The 20633-nt window shown below is 44.1% G+C and overlaps 2 protein-coding genes across 3 annotated transcripts in view; both read left to right on the plus strand.

Annotated features, from left to right (window-relative positions):
• The window catches only part of RPS10 (ribosomal protein S10), a 134102-nt gene that overhangs the window by 46681 nt on the left and 66788 nt on the right, over positions 1 to 20633 (plus strand). The window lies entirely within an intron of this gene.
• The window catches only part of ILRUN (inflammation and lipid regulator with UBA-like and NBR1-like domains), a 33335-nt gene continuing 12898 nt past the window's right edge, over positions 197 to 20633 (plus strand). The window contains exons 1-3 of one of the 2 annotated variants that reach the window (XM_063356918.1): positions 197 to 565; positions 15363 to 15517; positions 19207 to 19404. In XM_063356918.1, the coding sequence (XP_063212988.1) occupies positions 408 to 565; positions 15363 to 15517; positions 19207 to 19404 (511 nt within the window). In that variant the 5' untranslated portion in view covers positions 197 to 407. The remainder of the gene's footprint in view (positions 566 to 15362; positions 15518 to 19206; positions 19405 to 20633) is intronic. The other variant, XM_063356916.1, reaches the window with a different exon arrangement.

The following is a 20633-nucleotide window of genomic DNA, read 5'->3' on the forward strand; positions in this document are numbered from 1 at the left end:
TCTGGTGACGCATCACGCAAGGCGCCCGCCCACGTATGCAAAACGGTCATTTGCATACACCCCGCCCCCTCGCCCTTGCGGCTCTCCTTCCGCCCGCCGGCGCGAGGGGGCGGAGCCTGGGCGGCACGCCCCGCCCCCTCCCTCTCTCCCCGCCGCGCGGCGGGGTGACGCCACCGCGCTCCTGGCGCCAGGGGCGCGGTGGCGTCATAGGCCGCGTGCCCCTGGCGCGAGGCGGGGTGGCGCTTGCGCAGTAGCGGGCAGCGGCTGGCGTCGCCCGCGCCCCCTCCCCTCCGCCCCCCGCCGTGCCCGCGCTCCCCCCGCGCCCCCATGCGGCGCTGAGGCGGCGGCGGCGGCGGCAGCGGGGCGGCCCCGGGGCGGCCCCGGGGCGGCGGGGCCCGCCGAGCGCCATGGAGGGGATGGACGTGGACCTGGACGCGGAGCTGATGCAGAAGTTCAGCTGCCTGGGCACCACCGACAAGGACGTGCTGATCGGCGAGTTTCAGCGGCTCCTCGGCTTCCAGCTCAGCCCCGCCGGCTGCGCCTTCTTCCTCGACATGACCAACTGGTGAGGGGGAGACCGGCAGGGTGCTGGGGCTGAGGGGCGGCAGGCCTCGGGGAGGGGAGCGGCGGGAGGGCCCCCGGCCCTGAGGCGGCTGAGAGGGGAGAAGGCGGGAGGGCTGCTGGGGCTGAGGGGGGAGAAGGTGGGAGGGCGGACGGGGCTTGAGGTGGGGGGGAAGGCGGGAGGGCCGCTGGGGCCAAGGAAGGGGAAAGTGGGGGGGCCGCCGGAGCTGAGGGGCCAGCGAGGCCTGAGGCGGGGGGAAGGCGGGAGGGCGGACGGGGGTTGAGGTGGGGAAGGCGAGAGGCCGCTGGAGTTGAGGGCCTGAGAGGCCGACGGGGGGAAAGGCGGGAGGGCGGCCGGGACTTGAGGGCGGGGGGGAAGGCGAGAGGCCGCCGGGGCCGAGGGGCCGCCGGGGGCTGGGGCGGGGGGGACGGCGGGAGGGCCGCTGGGGCTGAGGGGCCGAGCCGGGCCGCCTTCCCCCCCTCCTCCCCCCCGCCCCGAGCCGCCTGAGGAGGCAGCAGGCCCGTCCCGTCGAGGCGGTGTTTGTTGTGGGCCCCCTCTTTCCCCTCCCCTTCCCCCAGGGTCGGTGATGGCGGGGCTAACTGCCGGTGTGGTGGGGAGGGAGCTATCATGGCAGCACGGGGGAGGAGAGGAGCGGGACGGGGCCTGGGGTTTCGCCTCCCGTCGCCAGCTCGGGGTTGTGATTTTTGCCAGGTCGTGGAGCTCGTCGGTCAAAGGGCTGCGGAGCTGTTAAAGAGTGACTAATTGCTAGGAAGAGGGGAGGAAGGGGGGGCATGTGATCCAGCGGGCCCTGAAGCTTTAAAGGGCGCTTGGGCGCTTTCTCTGCGGAAGGGGAGGATGAGCTGAATTCAGGGGTGGATTATGGTGCCCTGGACCCTAAAGCAGGCTTCAGAAGGAGGAAAAAGTGTTGCGGAAGGGCTGTATGGGAGTGTTAAAGCTGGCGCGGTCTCCGTGTGAAAGTTGCCTAAGTGTTTGGTGAAAACTTAGCATCTGCTTGCAAACTAGGGGTCTCTCTAAATATCCTGGCTTTCGGCGTATATTGCGGCTTCATAAAGATTTTCTGTCACTGCCCTAGGAAAAAAGCAGGTACAAGTTACCAGGGAAGCTGCAGCTTGAGAAAACTGTGGGAAATATACAATATAATGGTGAAAAAACAGCAACCAGGAGATTTAATGGTACAGTGGGCCCAGTGACTGTGAAAGAATGTTGTGAAATTGCTGCTGTCTGAATTGTGGGGCTGGACTCGTTATTGCCACTTGCATCTTTTAAACCATGTCTATCAGCTTTGCTGTTGTGCTGGGCACTTAACAAAATGTGACTGTCTTGGTAGGTTTGCATCTCACTGATGAATGCAGGAGAGCAAGGTGTTCTCTGTTTCAAATATTGTTAAGAGACTACTTAATTAAGTTGTAGCTACAATTTTTTTCTTAGTGGTATGACACCAAATCCAGAAACCTCGGGTTTGAAACTAGAAATCCGAAGCAAAGGTCTTGATATCAACAGTTGGGGAAAAAACTTGCTTGGAATTGTTGAACTAATAAACAGTAATGACAGTTTTGTCACCTTCTTCCTTTCATCCTTCCCTCCTTCTACAGTTCTACATTGAATTATATTGGCAAATCTGCATCTGCAGAGGGAGTAAGGGAATAGCAAATAATACCATGTGCTTTGTAAGCTGATACAATGTGAAAGAAGGTCTCTCTCGAGGAGTTCAGGAGTTTGCTTTGGAGAAGTGCTTCACAGCAGAAGATGCTTTACCACTTTATTCACGTGCTGATAATATGAATAAAACCACCGACATTGCAGCATAATACTGTTTATTTTTTTTCCTGGGATGCCCCTGGGAGAGCAGAAAGCTTAGCAGAGCTGAACCTGCAAGTTACTCGTGAAGATACTATGTATAACCATAGCATTCCTGATTGTGCTGCAGAAGCTCTTTCTTTTTCAGGAGTATTTAATTTCTTTTAGAACTAACAGTATCTCAAATACAATCTTATAACCGATGGCTTTTAAAAAAAGTCTTTTAATTACAGGTGAAGAAAACAGCTTTGATTTCACAGCTTCACTGGCTAGTTTGGTTCAGAAAACACCAAGTTTTCAAATTTTTGTTGGTGTACTGGTTGATAAGCTTTGTAGATGTATGGAGGCATTTAAAAAAAAATAAATTGTTAAGTTGGTGTAATGCGTACAGGAGACAATTGGCACAGGCTGTAGTGTGGTTACTCTTAGAGTGGGCTTAAAGCCTGGGAGAGTTTAACCTTTCAGCAGAGGGAGTTGAGATGGGTATGCTGACAGGTGCTGCTTGTTCTTCTCGTGTGTTCTTGACAGGGCGCTGCTTTCCTGACCTGCACTATCATTTGTTGTGCCTGGTTTTGTGCAGTTTACAGTTCTGCTGCTGTGTTTGTGTCCCATTCTCCAGCTCCCACCTCTTCTTAGTGTGGCCGTTTGGTTATCAGCCCGAATGTCCTAACCCTCCTCTTGCTCATTATAAACAGCTGCAATCAAGACACATTTTCTTTTTCTGGAAACACCTTTCCTTTGTCAGATTGGGGGCCCCTGTGGAATCCACACTGCCCCAGGTAACGTTAGGCACTGGCCTAGTAGCTTTGGTTTTTTGTGGCCTAGAATTAGGATCAGGATCTTCTATCACTAGTCTGTCCTGCAAATAATTTGTCTGGATGAGACTGTCAAGTCACTTTTCCTTTGGTTAAAGGTATGGCACTCTTCTTTCACTCTATTTTTGTGTCAGGACTAATGATGTTCTGCAGGAAATGGTGTGGGAGCTCACAGCAGGGGGGAGAGAAGTGCACTTAACTTGGTAGGCTGAGTTCTTTTTAGCAATGTCCCTGAATGGGTTAATTAAGACAGACATAAATAGCTTTCACTAGAACCTTTTTCACAAGTGTGACAAGTTGCTCTTTGGTGATAATTATGTAGTCTCCAGACCTGAAGTTACTTCCCTGTTGTGTGCCTTTCATTTGTTCTGTAGTAAATAATCTGAGCTGTAATGTGTTTTGAAGGAATATATCCAATAATATCATTAGTGATTGTATTTAACACATTTAAAGTGAATTTGCAGGTCTGCTGGAATAGAGGAATTATTTTAAAATAGCTTGTTCAGCCAATTTGTGGGGAAAAAATGAGTGGTTGATTGTGGAGCAATATTGATACTTGTAAGTAGCCTTTAAAAATCAGTCCCCTTCTCCAGTTTACCTGGCACTGCTGAATGTGCTTTCAAAGTTCTGGCAGACTTGGGGCAGTAGTAAGAAACTGGCAGCTGGTTTTATTAATAATATTGCAAAAATGCTTGAGGTAGAACACATGCATCCGAAGTTTCTGAGACTGTTCCTTGATCTTCAAGAAATACAGGTTAAACACTTTGGTGAGTTGTCTTTTTCCCTGTTATTTATTAAACACTTTCCTAGAGTTCTGCCTCTTTTTAATTACGCGTTGAGTTCTGTTTGCGGGCTGTTCTAACTTCTTAGCTTTCTGCTACATAAATCTGACTTTGCCCTTTCTGAGGGTCCTGGCTGCACATGCTTTAAAGGCAGCACACATTGTCACTCTTTACTAGTTATTTATTTATTTATTTTTCATTAGAAGTTGTGAGGCTTTAGAGTGAGAGGTTCAGCTTTCACTTTTGGCCTACAACCAAAAGCGAACTTCTCCAAAAGATGTTTTGGCACCAAAACAGTTTTCTTCCTTGGGAGGAAAACCCAGGCAGCGTAGTTGGGGAGGGCATTTTGCTGCCATTGCATCTGGGATGAAAATCCACCCTCCATTAAATGGCAAGCTTAACTCTCCTGCTCCCTTCCCCCCTGCCAGATGTTATGCAAGGCAGAAGCCCTGCTGCCTGCGGACCCACGCACATCCAGCACCGCAGGTTTGTGGGAGGGGGCTGTTAGGAGTGATTTTTGTGGTAAAGTTAAGTTCCAGGTGTCTACAGCTCTTCGGTGTTATGTGATAGTGTGGCCAGGAACGTGTCTGAACTTGTCTAGGCTCGTAAGTCTACGTCTACCTACCTAAGAAACTCTGTTTGAAAACCCTTTGTGCTAATGGTTTAAAAAGAGGGATTCTTTAGGTCAGAGAATTGATGCTGAATGAGTCTGCACTGAAATACCTACTTGCAGCCTCCCTAACACAGGAGCGGTTGTAGGTCTCTGGGAAGATGGTACCAGGGCAGACCAGACTTCCTAAAAACAAAAGTTGTTAAGTGTCAGCCTAGCCCTGACTGCTTTTCAGCAATACGGATTAGTATATATCTAAGAGCAGAGGGAACTTTGCATGGAATGTGCGTTTTATTTTTATTAACTGTGCGTTAACACTCAGTTAAGGCCTATTTCATAAAAGTCATTAAACTCCTCTAAAGTTCGTATGGAAATTGTATTGTGACAAGGAAGAGGAATTTTTTTTTTTTTAATTGGAGAGTATACCGACTTCAAGGGTGAGAGGCTGCAGCGTAAGGCTTGGAGCTTCGTTAATTCTGTAAGAAAGCAAATTAATTTGATTTGAAGTAGCTAGTGGGGCTGGATCTAAAATCTATATTTCAACACAGTTGACTGAAGGGATTCGTAATTTGGAAGACTTATTTTAATGTATGTATATTTCAGTAATTTACATGTAATATTTCTTTACATTCTTTTTTTAGCTTTTGTTTAGGAAGCTGAATTTTTATTAGTGTAGTAGGTGTGCTTTTTAATTGAAATGTGTCAGATACTGATGGTTTCCATTGTGTGTGGGGAAAAAAGTTTTATTGTTGCAAACCCTAGACTTTTTTGATCTGGCTTTCTGGTGGAAAAAGGTCTTTCTAAGGTCGTTTTTTAAGGTAGTTAGCTCTTTTCTGGAGGTCCTAAATTTTTTTCATATGCTTAGAAGAATTTGTAGCTGTATCATTGTTTAACTAGTACTCTAAAGGTGATGTTTGGCATGAAAATATTTATAATTTTATCTCTGAAAACACTACAGGAAATCTGTAAAACCTCTTTCTATATTGTGTAAGATGTAAGGCATTTCTGTATACGTGTGAAGGGGACCCAGGGTGAGGTAGGGATTAGCTCGTGGTGAGACCGATTTTTTTTTTTTTTTTTTTTTCATTGGAAATATGAAATTTTCAAGCATAGCAAAGAAAATGTCTTTAACACTTTCGTGCAAGTGTTTTATTAGTCTCTGAGAACAGACAGAATATTGCCTTTTAGCAAAATTACAATTGCCTTATACATGCACACTTTTATCCCTGTGGGTGAGATGTTTAAATTCTTTATATCAAATGAACCACCTGTATTGCCCAGAAGTGGATGTACTTGATTGGGAATCTAAAGACATGCTTTAGCTAATAGGGTTGGGTTTTTTATTGCTTTTACTCTGACCTTGTGCAAGTGTTTAATTTTTGCTTTCTAGTGAAGATTATAGGATGCTACTTAATGTAAAATTTGGATCTGTGGATGAGAGCCTATCTAATTACACTTGATGTTAACGGTGGAGTATAGGTGCTATTCAGAGAAATACTCCAAGTATATTTAGGTAAGACAGCAGGACATACAGAATTTAACATATTGGACTCAAAACAACAGGATTCACTCACATGAGATGTTTCCCACAGTGGGTAACACCAGTAGTCCTGGTCTTGATTTTCAACCTTGCAGGTGTTTGCAGAACTGCCATTAGAGGAAAAAAAGGCATGCAGATGCCTTTCATTAACGGATTTTTTTTGATTGCTGTTCAAAAGAAGCTCTCCAAGTGTGTATCAGGAAAAACTTGGGTTAGAAATGTTTCTTCTCAGCTCAGACACAGGCAGGTGCTGCATGTTGGCCAAAGGATGGTACTGGTGTGTGGGCAGGCTCTTCATCCCAATGTCCTCGGCTGTCCTGCGCTCACTGTATTTAAAGGTTTGCTGGTGCAACATGCCCAATTATCCTATGGTATGGTATTTTTCCAGTCTTCAAATAGTTGTGTGTTGTGTTTCAAAGATCTATGGAAAAAACATATCTGGAGGGCAGATAGAAGGACAATGCAAAGTCAGAGTGTGCAGCCGTAAGGTTTTTAGGCATTACCTGTCAGGATATGAATATTGAGGTGGAACGTGGGGCCTTAGCTACACCATGAAACCTTTGACTGTGTGATTGTATCAAAAGCCATTTTTGTTGATTACAGTATGACTCTACCTGCTTCGTCTGGTAGAGGGGTTCACTACAGCTAACTGCTGCCATTAAAATACCTGCATTTTATTCCAACCCTTACTTAAACACCAGCGACCCCCCCAAGAACTTAACTGATCTCTTAATCAAAACACTAGTTTTATGTCATTCTTTAGATGCAAATATGCATCTCTTCTATTACTGATAAAATACTTCCGATTATAGAGCTAATATGGTGTTAGTTTTGTATTTTTGAACATTTGTGGGGAAAAAAGTCTATTCTTGTCTGGTCTTATATCAAGATCTCTTCTCTAGTTTTCATTTGGATATCCTGACTGAAGTGTGAACAAATTAATTTGGTTTCCACAGCTGTTTGAAGGTGATGTTTTTGTTGATGACCAGTAAACTAATCAACTGCTATCAGAGAACTCCATCTGATTTTTCAGTAGATGTTCTGTATTGCTACATTTACTGAGTTTCTTCTCTTTCTCCACGTGTGAGAAGTCAAAGGGAAGGTAGGATAAAACAACAAACGGTAGGATTTTCTCTTTCCTGGAACTAATGAATATAAACCTTGCTTTCATGTTCGTATTGTCATTGTTGGATTTGCCACAGAGTTTATTATGCCATCGCGAGAGGGGAGTTGTGCTGTGTCTGCTTTACCTTAGAAGAGTTCAGGGGTCCCCGCTGTCCATGGCTTGCTCTTTGTCGTTGTCCATGGGACTCCCTTTTGCTAATCCACATTCAGATAAATCTGAGGAAAACTTCTCCCCTGCTCTGTGTAAATCTCGGGCTTGGTTTTGATACTCCTTTCCTTTTGAGAGGGCAGCGGGGGGAATTGTGGAGGAGGCACAAAACCCAAGACCTGATCTTTCGAGTCAATCCTCCGCATTCTCTGGAAACCTCTTTGAGTTAGTTCAGTACTCATCCAGGCATCTGGTAGGAAAGTGATAGTGGCGGCTGGGAAGTCGCATTACTTTGCTTCTCTTCTTCCTATATCAGGTGATAAAAACAAAACAGTCTCGTGTTATGTGTCTCTACATAGGAAGTATTTTAAATGATCTAGGTCTTAATGTGACTCTAATCAGATTAATATTTGCAGGTGGTGGCCAGTTGAACTGAATCTGGTGAGAAGGGTGTGGAGCCCTTGGTTTAATAGATCATTTGGGTTTTGATAAAGCTAAGTAGTAGGGGAGAGGGAAGATGAGGATTTAAACTCTTGATGGCATTCTTACTCTAAAATATTTGATGAACTGCTGTCCTTACAGGCAGAAGAGACACCATAGAAACGAGTCTAGTAGTTCTTGATGTACAGTCACCGAAATGCCAGAACAGCCTGGCAGTCTCTGAGCTGTGGCCGCTGCTAAGCGGTGTGTGCATGGGGTCGCTCGTACCCCATGGCTGGGGAGCAGAAAATAGTTCTTAAACTGTTTAATCTCTTGTGGCTAACGTAATGTGTAGTGGATGTCATCTTAGTACATGTGAACTACTGCAGACTGTTGCATCTCTGGTGTCCAAAACTGTCCCCTGATGCTACTAAACATAACAAAATTATAGAATTAAACAATTGGAAAATATTTTCGTGGACAGCTTTCATTTAGTGCATTAAAAAAACCAAACACCTATTCTCCAGAATAACTCAAATATTTGACCTGATTATTTTGAATGAAATCTACACTTTAAATATATTTTTAACTATGGAGCATACTATATTTGTTCTGTACTCCAAATTACAAAACATACAAAAATTGGGTGCATGGGAAATGGAAATGTAAGCGGACAATTGTAGCAGAAGGAATTGGGTACAATATAATTTTAGTCCAGCTGGACTGCCTTACATGCCTGAACTTGTTCTCAGACAGTTTCTGTAGCTTAATCCCCCTTTACTTTAATGCAGACAATTATAGATTGGTGACATAGTTTATACTGAGGAATTAGCAGTTACAGAATCTTTTGCGTACTGGCAGCTCTTCATTACTTGCCACTGGAAAGAGATGTTGCCTGTTTTCAATGGCAGCAAGTAGAGAGCAAGCTCCTGCTGTGACATTCTCAAAATATTTTACCCTGCACTAAAAGCTCCTGACCACCTGCTTTAGGAGGGCTCAGCTGCTGGGGATGGCTGGGTGGACTTGTGCTTGTAGCAGCATCGTGGTATGGATTCTGTCACTGAGGCCCCTTGCTGCTCTTTGCCAAGGTATAGTGCTCAGCCGAGACCCCACCGATGTGTGTGCATGTTTGTACACAGAAGTCTGCTAAAGGAAAGTGATTTCCTTTGGTGGTTTGGGGTGTGCTGAACATGGTGTGCCTCTTCCGTGGCCTCTCAGTTTCTCTCCTCATGCTGCCCCTGCGGAGAGCACAGTATTGCTTCTGGTCACTGCAGGTTTCTGTGTTCTTCCTGGAACATCCCACTTGTATTTGGAACTGGCTGTTTTCAGCTAAGACAATGAAATGTCTTTCTGTGGCTTCATGTGAGAAAATACATAAGCTTCAAATTAGCCAGCTTTTTTTCCCTCCTCCCCGCCTCCTTCAGCTGTGTAAGTTCAGCTTAAAGCTTTCAACTTCACTCAGCGGTCCTTTTGGATCATCTAAGATGGTTTCCCAACCTCATGGTTTAGTGTAAAGAGAGGTCAAGAATGAAGATAACTGATACACACATTTTGCTTTGTGAAATGATGTCTGTTGGAAGCCGTTCACTGATTAAAATTCCAGTCCTTCAAAACATCTTGAGACTTTCCACTTAATTGCCATGTGTCATCTCTATTGAAAATGTTTGAATTGAAAACTCCAGGTAGAAGTGCTTCCCTGTGGTGAAATGAGTGTGTCTCTTCCCCCACCCCCTTCAGCTTGCTTTAAGGCTTTGAGTGAAGCATCTCCTACCTCAGGAGCAGTAGGGTAGCTGTTTGAGATGTCCTAGCCCGTAGTGTTACCAGTCCAGTTCTCCAGTAGCTGGGGCAAATAAAATCCAAATAAGATGACAGAGACTAAGAGATAAAAAGAGTGGATTTAGGATTGCCTCATTTGGATGTCCTCCATGTACGTTTTTAGTTTCTCCCACCTGAATCATGTAGAGATGTTCCATTATTTAGGAGTGAGAAATTATCCATCTGCTGCGCTTTTTCTTTTGTTAATTTCTTTCTGGTTTTAACAATAGACACCTGATGTGGGGCACTATGGTGCCTCGTTACCTATTGCATTTGGAGAATGAGCGAAAGGACTGTAAAGGTTGAGAATTCAGTTACGGAAAGAGTACAAGGTGTTCTACATAACATATTATGTTCTTGGGATTGTATTGTACTTCTGTGTTGCTGCTCAGTTTTTGCATTGCATGTTTCCAGGAGAATAACACCCGAGTTGCTTTTCTCATGACAAAATATTGTGCCATATATGAGTGCTGAGGATGTACACTGAACATACATTACAGCTTGGGCACATGCCTGGCTTTTCTCTACCTCCACAGACGGAGAGAGATGTAACTTGTCATTCACTTTATTACAGTTGCTCTGCACAATGAAGTGACCGAGTCCATTTGTCAAAGTGCTTTTTACTTGACTTAATAAATGTCCTCTACTTACTCTCTGTGTGTGATCTAAGGGCTACATCCTGTGTGAAATTCTAAATTGAAGGCTAACTGGGTGCTGCACTGAGTGAGAAGTGCAGCCTTTGCTTTTTCTGACAGCTCAGGAGAATCAGAGCACTGGAAACTTTGACCTGTGAGCTGGTGATAGGTGATGTGGCTGTAGGAATGGGCAGGAGCTATTTTTGTGTGCTGGATTTTGAGATTAGGCTTGTTTGATTTGGATTTTTACCCCTCAAAAATATTTATTTAAAAAAAAAAATCTCTTTGGACCTTTTATCACAGAATTTATCAATAATGAAAGCTTACAGATTCCTATAACATTTATGGTTAAAACTTTAAAGTTGTTGCTTTCTACTGTAAATGTTATTTTGGAGTGGAATTCTTATGTGTCACCGCATACATTAGACAACCTGCACATCATAAGGGGTTTTTTAGAGTTCAGATCTTTAAGCTACTGGATTGAAAACAAAACCAAAATACTGTTCCCTGTGTCAGCCATGCGTGATGGTTGGTGGGAGAGGTGTGTGGGAGGGTTACAGCTGCTGGATGGCAGACAATTCCTCCAATTTGCTTTCCCTCTACCTGTTTTGAGAATATCTGTGTGCCAGGACTCTAACGTCCCTTGTCTCGTACGTTAGGATGACCGGTTTGTATTGCTTTCCTTCCAAGATGCTTAACTTCTATATGTTGAAAGATCATATGTTTTATTGGTAACAGAAGGATTAAGTAGTGTGCATCTGCCCTGCTTTGCATAAGGCTGCAGTGAGTAAGCCTCAGTGCTCTGGTTTCTTCATTCTCCTAAAAAAGAATCTGATTCAATTAATAAAAAAAATATTTCCAATTACCCATATATTGCTTTTTGTTTGCACAACAGTTAGGTTGTATAAGGAGGCCTCCTGTTTGTGAATTGATTTGGAAGAGTTTCTTTTATTTTTGAATACTGCTTGGTGACCTAGTTAATTGGGAGTAATTACTGTCTAAATATATTGGTTTAACATAACAAAAGGCTGTCTGGAAAAAAACAGGGAAGGGAAAGAATGGCTCAAGATAAACCATCTCTTTGCAAACACTTAAGAGTTGTTAAGGGACATCTCCAGAGCTATTAGCAGAGAAGGTTTTAACTTCACTATTGTAATTTAGCTCCTGAGGCTTGAAACAAAGCAGCAGAGCAAAAGAATTGATTTGAAAAGGAACAACTTTCTCTAGTTCTGTGGGTAATATTTTGTTGGAAAAGCACTTGACATGTAAGAGTCATGGGATGCCCTTGGAGGGGAAGGAGTGGGATACCTGTAGTTAGAATGGATTTGCTTGATAATTCAGAGCTATACCCTTTACTTGCTGCCTTCTCCCCTCTGTCTTTCCAGAATCTTGCTCTTAGGACTAGAATTGAGCACTGTTTTGATTTTAAGTGGGCTCACCTGGTGCTGGGGTGACTTCTGATTGCAGGCTTTTCCAGGAGTTTGAGGCTAAATCCTGTCAGACCTGCTCTGTAAGTACGGCAGAGCTACGAACTGTTGCAGTCCAGGACTGCTCTAAAAATGGAAAAATTGCTTAATTTAGGAAAGGTAAGGAGAGCCTGACACCTGAAGGGCTATGTTAACAAAGAGATGTATGGCAATCCCTGTAATTAGGCGAGAACAGTCATGTAAATTACACTGGCTGGATTTGGCACGCTCATCTTCGTTTCAAAGTTGCTTGGTTTATAATAGTAATTTATCTCATATGGCAGAGAGCAAAGGGGTAGTGTGGTGCAAGTCACACCGAGGAGGAGTAAAATAAAGCAGGCATGGAGGTGTAAGCAGGAGCCTTTAGGTGATAACCCTTTCCTCTCGGAGGTCTAACTCCTGTCCCTGAAGCATCTGCAGTTGGTGCTGTGCAATTACAACTGGGGCACAAGGGTAAAGACCTAAAAAAAAAAAAAAGTGTGTGTATATATGATATAAAAACACAAATTTGAGGACCTTGAGTGTGTTTGACCTTGAAGCTATCTCTCTCATAAATGCTTGCATTTGCTGGTGAAGTCCACTAATTTGTGCCTGTAGTAGAAAAGCTGAGCAGCAGGGTGTTCTAATTAATCTCTAATACCTGCAAATAATCAGGTTCCAAATAGTTTGCCTCTCAAATGGCACTCATTTTCCCCAAGCAAAGTACTGCGTTGGAGCTGATACTTGTTTTTTTGTGGGGTAGGGAAGGAGGGGGAGCAGTGTCTTTTGGAAAGAGTGGAAACAAAGCTAGCAGGGCTAGGCTGCTGGTTGTGTAAGCAGAGAACATGACTAAAATGTGAGCGCTGTGGGTATCTCTTGCAGCAGAGCAGTGCCATACGGCCGCTCAGTGGCTATCTTGTAGGGTTGTCTGTGTCAAAGAACTTGAACTTAAGTCAGATTTGCTTTGTCATCCTGACTTTGGCTCTCGCCACTTTCAATTTCTCTTTAGTTTCTGGAAGCTTCTTTTTAGTTCTCTAGTGGGAAGGCCAAGGTGTATTCAAACACGCAAAAGGGCTCACCCCAAACAAAACCCTCCGCGCATTGGTCAAAACGGTGGGAGCAGGCGGGTTGGTTTGCAAATATCTGATCACAAAAGAGTGGCAAATCTGTTTTTCAGCATGTGTTCTTCTTTAGTTAGTTTTTAACTAAATGCTGCAGAGGACTGGAGTTGTTTCCCAATGGCAAAGCAAGCAATGAAATATGACACAGGGAGGGGAAGAGAGTTGGCAGAGGGCCTATGTGCACAAATAGCCCACTACCTTTTGAAGCGTATTTACAGCCAAGCAAACAAAAAACAGTGCAGGCTGCCTTACAAAGAATTACAGTAGAAATCTTCCCCTTGGAACTTTTATTTTCTTCCTCTCAATGTCAATAAAACATCATTGCTACTGATTCCAGAATCAAAACTCACGAAATGTTGTGGTACGTCTGAAAATGTATTTATGTAGTAGTGGACCAGGAAGAGAAAGAGCTGTATTGCTGCCTTTTGTAGCTCTTAGAATGTCTTTTTGCCTCGGACTGCTGTAATACAGGAAGAAATCCTAGTGCAAACTCAACGGCAGATCACAGTGTTAGCTGGTTGAGCGAACAGGAGTCTCTTGGCACGGCCCCGTTGTGAGTTATGTAAATCTTGTGCAGTGTATAAGCAACAGGCGGTTAGTGACGTAAAACTGAGCATTTGTCTCTATTTATTGGCTAATGTGACATGCACCCTTCCTCTAGCATTCGACTGAGCTAGCTGTATTAAATATAGCCCGGACACTCCTAAGTAGAAAGTGCCTCCAGCTGAATAATGGCTTCTGGGCTGAAATTCATTGTTCTAAACGTGAAAATCTTACACAGTGGCTGTCTCCCCTCCGTATCAAAGTCCGTCCTGTGTTGATGGCGAAAGATCTCGCTGTAAGCCTCGGTTTGCTGAATTTGCCGATCGATCACCATGGTCATGTTGTGCCCAACATTCCTCCAGTGCCTCCTAACGCATTGGCCGTACTCTGGGAGATTTAGCGGGATGTCGGTAACTCCTGCAGTGATTATCTTCTGTCACTTGCGATGGATTATCAAACTGATACATCTGTTGTTTAGGTCCTCTCCCTCACGGGTGGCTCGCAGATCTGCCTAATACCGCTCTTACCCCCTTTGACCTGAGCTCCAGTGCTATTAGCTATTGCACTTTTGGTCCTTTATGTTTTGTGTGAGGAGAAAGCAGTGATGCTGCTCCTATGCAGTTCTGATTTTATCCCGAATGCCGGATTTTATTTTTTTTCCCCCTTGAACACTGTAGCACTTGAACAGGAGGCAGTTTCTTCGCTCACTGTTTCGAGCCTCTTTCCAGCTGGCAAGCAGTCCAAAAATCCCTATGTTTGCTCTTTCTCAGGGTCATGCTGCAAATGTTTCTCTTGTTTTCACCTTGGCTTTCTGGCGCTGGTTTAGACACATGACACTCCACCACACAATACAAACCCTTAATATATCACTGTACCCATGGAGCGCGGCTTCTGCGTGGCTTTGTTTTAGGTGGTGGTTCCCAGTTCTTGAAGGTTTGGGTGGATTTTTTTTCTGTCCTGCCCAAAAAAGCAACAGAGACTTTTGTAATCATGATTAAAAAGCAGTTATGCCCATTGCATTTGGTGAGATCTTAGTCATCTCCATTCTCACAGCACCTACTCACAACATGTAAATTAGGGCCACAACCTCACAGACATGCGTAAACAGAGGAATTACATGACTTGCCAAACACTTACATAATAACTTAATAGTATATCGTGGAACAGCAGCTAAGACTCATGAATCCTCTTCCTGTTTGACTGCTCCTCTTCTCAAATTAATTATCATATGAGTTTCAGCTACACCACGACTCAGGAATCAATAGCATTTGTGGCTTTCTGAACGTCCTTAATATATCACAGACTTCCACTGTCGTTTGTCTTTATTCAGTAAGGACTTCTGACTCAGGTGGTTTATAAGTTCCTTTGAGTTGTGACTATCCAGAGCTGAGCTGGCACTTTAATGATTAATAAATACTCTTAAGGGTACTCATGGCTCATACATGACCACGTGTTTCAAACGCAGCAAGGCTTGAGTTATTAACCATAGCTACTGATGCCCTTTGGCCCTGAGAGCTGTCATAAGAGTGTTCCTTGGGTTTTGTTCATCTTGTGCTCCTTTCAGACCCTTTGTGACAAAATAAAATGGAGAGGTTCAGTCCTTCTGAAATTAGCTCAGGAAACAAGGCTGGTATAGAGAAACCGCCCTGTTGTTTACATGCTGCTACATAGCGCTTCCCTCGGTATCTCTTGAACTTCTTGGCAAATTTCATAAAGGGCTAATGGGGTAGAGGTCGCCAAGACTTGTAAGTTCCAAGATTTCCAGTGAAAATAAGAAGCAGAATAGAAAAGTGGTGTAAAATAGTGTCCCTGGTGAGTAAAATACTGTATTTTGAGCTCTGTTATCTTGGAGAATCAGAGAGCGGAGCTAATGTAGTCTGGATAATATTTTTGCTTAACTGTTTAGGATGACTTATGTAAACCTGTGGAAAGGACCTGACCCACCTGTACTTCAGGTTGTAATCTACTTTTTTTGCTTTCTAGGAATCTACAAGCCGCCATTGGAGCCTACTATGATTTTGAGAGTCCAAATATCAATGTACCCTCCATGTCCTTTGTTGAAGATGTCACCATAGGTGAAGGAGAGTCCATACCTCCTGATACCCAGTTTACAAAAACATGGAGGATACAGAACACAGGTAAGACTTTTGGTCTGTAGCAAACCCCACGTAGCGTGTATTATGTGATAGGGTGGCAGAGCTAGCAGGAGAGATGCTGGCGTAAGGAGGAGGTTCGTGTGCACTTAACTTGGACTAGAGCCACCTTGCTACTGAAGGAGGTAGCCTGCCAACCCCTGCGCATTCCCCATCTTACGTTTGCACAACTTGTGGTGAGACACGCAGCTCAGTTCACCAGTCGTCTTCCTCATGCCACCACACAAACAAAAACTCAAGGAAACTTCTAGATAAAAGAAATTGAAGTACAAGTTTGGTTTTTTGTGGCTCTTTTTTTTTTAGCGCAAGTAGTTAGATCTGAAAATAGATCAAGAATCCTTAGCTAGCCAGTCATGTTTCTGATTACTTGATGCAAACAAATAGAGTAAGGTTGTAAGTCAGTGAAGAAATTCCTTTTAATCTCAAAGCCTTTTACCTCATGACCAGCCTGTATATTGCCACTACCCTTCATCACACCATTTCTCTGACTGTCCCTGTCATTTGGCTCTTTATAGTTCTCTGTGGAGGCAGTGATACAATGATCTGATGGTGAGAAGAGGTAGCGATGCAAGGGTAACCTGGCAAGTACCCTTTGCTTTTTAATACGCTTCTGACAGAATTGCTTTCTCATGCTTTGAGAGGATGAAAGGCTGGATAGACCACATTCCAGTATGAAATAAGTCAAAACAGTGACTGGAATCCAGGAAGTGAGACTGGGCAAAATACATTCTCAGTGCTTGATCTGTTCGGATGGAGTCAGAGAGAAAAATGAGATCCATGGATGTAAAGCGGAATACCTTGTCTTCAAGTGTTGTGATGACAGGATGTTGCATGAATGTTTAAGCTGTGTCTCTGAATTTAATTGACCTGCTTGCACTTTTGTGAAGGAGAATGATAGCACAGCAAGGTATAATATCATGAATCATCATGAGTAAAGTTCAGCTGTGTTGTATTTCTGCTTGTAAATAACTGCAGTATTTGAGTGCTGTACAGATTTGTGCTGAATATCAAAGTATAACAGACTAAAACCATACTAAAAATCTAAGAGTATTTCATCAGGACACGAGAGGTGAGAAGAGGGGGTGTGTATGTGTTTAAGAACACTAATTTATAAAGACTGTATTCTATAGAAAAGGCTAATTATTTCAGTTTACTTTTTTGCCTCTGTTTGTATTAGCTTGTTTATTAGCTAATTAACAATATTAGCTCTGTATACATTGTATACAGACGTGTAGCTTGCTTAAACTCCAGAAATGTGAAAAATTGACTGGCAATTTTTTTCTAACTGTCTCAAATACAAGTCTTACAAATGTAGTAAGTTTGACAGGTCTTGTTTCTCCACTATTAGTATCATAATTTGTGTGTGTTATGACTACACCCCCCTGTCTTGCTCCTTTCAGGCTCCTTCCTCTCTTGTTCCCCTGATGTACTCTTTCCTGCATGCAAATTCAGCCTTAATTTAACATCCTCGTTCAAGCAATGTTTCATTGTTCTTGGAATATTTGACCTTCTGAAATCCATGGGTCTTCTAAAATGAGGAAAGGGAGTTAACTTACGAGTTCCTGGCAAGGCCAACATTTTTTCTGGCTTCTATGTGGGTTAAAGCCTGGCCGCTTAAAAAGTACATCTGTGCTCTAACAGTGGTGCTGGAGGCCAGATCTTGTTAAAACCATGCTGTTGAGGCATGTTTTAGTTAAATGCAACTTCACATACTGTGTTATGACTGCAGTTTAAGGAGGGCCATAGCACTTTAAAACCATTTTATGGTTTAATTAAGGTATAATATCAAAGGACAATAGTGTTTCCAGATAATATCTGCTTGTTAGGTAGATAACTGAAGCAAAGCCAAGGGTTTTAACAGCTCTGCAGGAACCCTTGATTAAATGACTTCAGTTCTAGAACACGAAATACCTGAGGCATGTGTCACCGGAGCATTTAGTGTCTGACAAGTATGACAAGCAGAGCTCTGAGAGATTGTCAGTTTCAAGCATGCAAGCAGTAAGCTAGGTTCAGTCAGGTTTTCGTATGTGTTATTAAAAACTTGTACCCTGTTCCGATATCTTCCAGAACGGTGCTTGGCTGGTCTGCCAAAAGACCAGTTTGTATAGTAGAACCATTGCTGAAAGAGCAGCAGGATTTAACAGACTTATTTCCTCTTCCCACTCTACCCCCAGCTGCTGCTGGCTCTGCAGGACAGTTACTACAATTTATCATCTCCTGAGAGATGAGTGTACTGAAATAGAATGACATAATCATCATTTCATTTTATGGGCCTTATCAGTTGCAGCGTTTTAGGCACCTTGCAAGCCTAAAGCCATTAAAACCGATAAAAATCACATAAATTATTTAAACTGAACCATGTTGCTGGGCTGCCAACCTTTTCAGATGAGACTTCATGCTCAACTCCCACGCGCCATAGTCTGAGGTCAGCTCAGACTCGGCTGCTCTTCCAGAGACCTCCCTATCTCAGCAGTGTTTCCAATCCCCCGCTCCGAATATTCCACTTTACTTGTTCACATCATGCTTTCCCCGCTAGATTGTGAATTCCACAAATAAGGACTTGACTAGAAAACCGGTCCCTGCCATGTCTTCACTGAAGTATCCACAGGGATTAAATTAGCAGGCAAGCTGTTGTGAAGGATGCTCTTTGGGGTAACCTGAGGTCAGACCAGCATCCACCGTTCTCGTCTCAGACTAGACACAGAGCGGTTCCAAGCTTCTTGGTGGTTCAGCCTTTCCTTAGCTCTTTCCATTGACCTTAAGCAAGCAGAAGGTACTCTTAAAGTCATTGGCTTAGTCATGTCACGTAATTGGGGAAGAAGCAAAAGAAAATTCTGCTAAACTGATTTTTCACAAGTCTCAGAAGCCCTTTTCATTTTGTCTGCCCCAGTACGTGTTATCTTTGGCGGAGATGGCTGTGCTTGCACGCAGTAACTGTTTTCTGTATCTCTACAGATTGCCAGGTCACGCTGTCAGTCCCAGTATCTGCAGTCTAAACACTGATCTCCACAAATAAATCATATGTTCACAATCCTTTCCACCTTTGCACAAGGCTAAGAGAAGGGTTGGTGCATGAAGGGAAATAAACCCATTTAGAAAATAGTAATAGCTCTTCAATTATAGTTCAAACCGTTAGTTTCTCCTGAGACTGCTAACAGGCTTAAAAAAGAATAAATCCCTGAAAGAAAATGTTTCCAGCACTTTGTGTTATTAACGTGTATTTTGATGTCGCAAGGCTCAGGAGCTACATTTAGGGAGGCAGAAAGAAATGGCAGGGGGGGAACCCACCTAGGTCTGACCTCATTGTTATCTCTAGTGTTGGTAAAAATACATGTGCATGTTGGTTATGGTAATTTATATTATATATTTTTTTGCAGCAGCAGAGAATTGCTGCAAAAACTTTGAGAGTTTTGCTGTGTAAAGGAGACCTAGAGATAATTCAAATAGAAATATAAATTGTCCTGCTGGTCTCTAAATGGACCAGTTAAGCCTTATCTGAAAACTGTATTCTTCAGCATCCATGGCTGGCTGTGTTATGTGTATCTTGGTACTCCTTTGACTGTTGAACAATTGCACAACTGTTTTAATAAGCGTGTTTCACCCAGTCTTACACAAACAGACACAAAGCTTTTCCTGGTGCACTGTCAGTAATTCTTTCTTCTCTTTAATCCCAGGGACAGAGGCGTGGCCCCCGGGGGTTTGTCTGAAGTATGTCGGGGGAGACCAGTTTGGCCACGTTAACATGGTGATGGTCAGGTCCCTGGAGCCCCAGGAGATTGCAGACGTCAGCGTTCAGATGTGCAGCCCCAGCACGGCAGGAATGTATCAGGGACAGTGGCGAATGTGCACGGCCACAGGACTCTATTACGGAGGTGAGTGATCCCTTTGCTGCTGCTTCAGGCTATTCCTGATATTCCCACCGCAGGAAAAATGGAGATTCCCAGCCCCTTGCAGACGCTCTCCTGATAACCATGCGGTGAAGGTAGAGGGCTGCCAGCTCTGAGCCTAAATATAGAAAATAGAATTGGGAAAAACATCAAGTGAGCTGCTTTTGTTGTTTTGGTCAGCGCAGAACTGTTTTCTAAACACTGGAACCAATTGCTGATTACACAAAGCTCTGAAAAAACAAAGGGACTTGCACAGTTCTCCTGGAGACTCTTTCCCAGTAGATCCTTGTTGGGATTCTTTCCCAGTTTTCCAGTGCTGAACATTGTGAACTACATACGGGCATAAAAATCTATTTAAACAGTGAAAACCTCATCTGAGAAGTTTAGTAAAGGCCCGGGTTTTAATAGTATAACTTGGTGCATCTACTATGAACTGATTTTCTATGTTAAAAACCCACTTTTTGACGTTTTGCCTCGTGCCTCAGGCTGAGCCACCAACATCTTCATTCATTTGGAGCCTTTCAGTCATTTTTAGCCAGCTTTAGTTTATACTGAGAACATCTTTGTGTCTATTTTGGCAGTTGGGAGTATCCCGAGTGCATGGGTTTGAGTGAGAGATGTTAGCGCTCGGAATCAAAAATAACTCTTTGCTCAGAAGCATGGGGTTTTTGGCAGAATTGTCGGCAAATGTACGACTCTGCAGTGTTGGAGGGGGATGTGGCTGGTCCCTGAAGAAAGGGCATAAATTCCCCCATGCAGGTTGAAAGCCGTGTTCAGCTTGTGATACCTACCACAAAAGGTGTGTTTATAAAGCTGAGGTTTTCCCAGCAGCTGACAAACAGTTTAAGATCTTCCTAAACTTCCTGAAGTTGCACGTTTTGCAAGAAAACAATCTACAAATTCAAATCCCTTTGGCTACTGAGCTCAGACTCAAAGATGCCCTTCCCCTTTGATATAATTAATGACTTTTAATGCTAGTTGTCCCCCGGAGGTTGGGCCTAACAGCCGACCGAGGGCCTGGCAAGAGGCCGGGGCTGGTGGTTTTTCACGCTGGTAGGGCTTTGGTAGCCCCGGGGCGAGCGGTGGGGCCGGGCGTTGCGCCGCGGGCGGGCAGCAGGGGGCGCTGCGCTGCCGCCGGGCGGCGGGGGTGGGCGGGGGTGGGGCATTGGTGGTGTCCCCAAAGGGCTTACAACCCGTCAGGGCGCTGGGGGGCC

This window comes from Chroicocephalus ridibundus, chromosome 20 (assembly GCF_963924245.1).
Source record: "Chroicocephalus ridibundus chromosome 20, bChrRid1.1, whole genome shotgun sequence".
Taxonomy (NCBI): Eukaryota; Metazoa; Chordata; class Aves; order Charadriiformes; family Laridae; genus Chroicocephalus; species Chroicocephalus ridibundus.